Here is a 1,162-nt window from a genome sequence, read left to right on the forward strand (position 1 = left end):
TCAGGGACCCAGAGTGCAGGCTGTGGGCATCGAACCAGGTACTGTGCACTGCTCTGACCCACTAGGCCAACACTCCCCCCTGATTGTTGGAAATCAGACCTTTTTCACATATTTTATGCATCATTTGTTGTTATATATTATAAATACTTTTAATAATGTCTAAGAAAACATATTTAGATTTTTTTTCTGCCAGTATTTAATACGTCTGCTATAATAAACTTTTAAAATATAATGATTTATTAGTTTTTTTAAATCAGGATAATTTGCTCTTCATGTTATGAACAGATCTTTTTAAAGCTGGCTTTATGAGGAACGGTTGATGCATTTACAGACGTCCACCATGAAGGTCAGCTGAGCATCAGCTGAAGCCCTCAGATTCAGCAGGACTCACAGGAGACACCTCAGCGGTTCCCACCTCTCTTATCGTCCGACTCCGTCTTGGGTTTCACCAAGTCCACCTGACGGCCCGTGATGCCCAGCGTCCCCAGGTCGATGACTCCCGTCTGTCCCGCCTCTCCCAGGTGTCCCTGGTCGCCCATGTTGGCTTTGGCCTTGTTGGACTTCAGCATGAAGTCTTTGAGGGCCAGAAGCTTGTCCTCCTCAGCCTCCGTCATCCCCTGGAGGGACAGAGGGACTAGTGACGTCATAGAAACAAAAATCATTCTAAGTCGAGTTGAAGTTTAGTTCTTTATGAGTTACAGCATTGAGTAAAGTATTTCAGAACCGTTCTGACTTATCTGAAGATAAAATAAATAGGACCATGAATGAACAGATAGAAGAAGATCCCAGAAGCTTAACGCATCAGGAGAGGTTCCTGAGGTCCGGTTTACTTCTCAACTCTTTCATTCTGAACATCAAGCAGGAAAAATTCGGTCAAAATTCTGGAATCCTGAACAGAAGAACCTCAGCAGGAAACATCTGAGATCAGTTTGGATCGGTTTTTAAATCTTAGTAAGAAGCTTTTTGCCTCCCAAGATCATTTCTCCTTCATCTGGAAGCTTCCTTAGGTCGGTTGGATTCAGGAGGTCCGCCAGGATCAGGAACATGACAGAACATCAGTCGTTCTACAGAGGAACCATGATGGTGTCACATGATCATGAGACCTTTCTCAGGTTATCCTGATCTATCTCTATAGTTCTGCTGCTATAGGCTTAGACTGCTG

The 1,162-nt window shown here is 43.7% G+C and overlaps 1 protein-coding gene across 1 annotated transcript in view; it reads right to left on the reverse strand.

Annotated features, from left to right (window-relative positions):
- The window catches only part of pik3r4 (phosphoinositide-3-kinase regulatory subunit 4), a 24,290-nt gene that overhangs the window by 8,434 nt on the left and 14,694 nt on the right, over positions 1-1,162 (reverse strand). Inside the window, exon 11 of the mRNA XM_015391664.1 lies at positions 416-617. Within this exon, the coding sequence (XP_015247150.1) occupies positions 416-617 (202 nt within the window). The remainder of the gene's footprint in view (positions 1-415; positions 618-1,162) is intronic.

The sequence above is a fragment of the Cyprinodon variegatus genome, unplaced genomic scaffold (genome assembly GCF_000732505.1).
Source record: "Cyprinodon variegatus isolate N-32 unplaced genomic scaffold, C_variegatus-1.0 Scaffold554, whole genome shotgun sequence".
Lineage (NCBI taxonomy): Eukaryota > Metazoa > Chordata > Actinopteri > Cyprinodontiformes > Cyprinodontidae > Cyprinodon > Cyprinodon variegatus.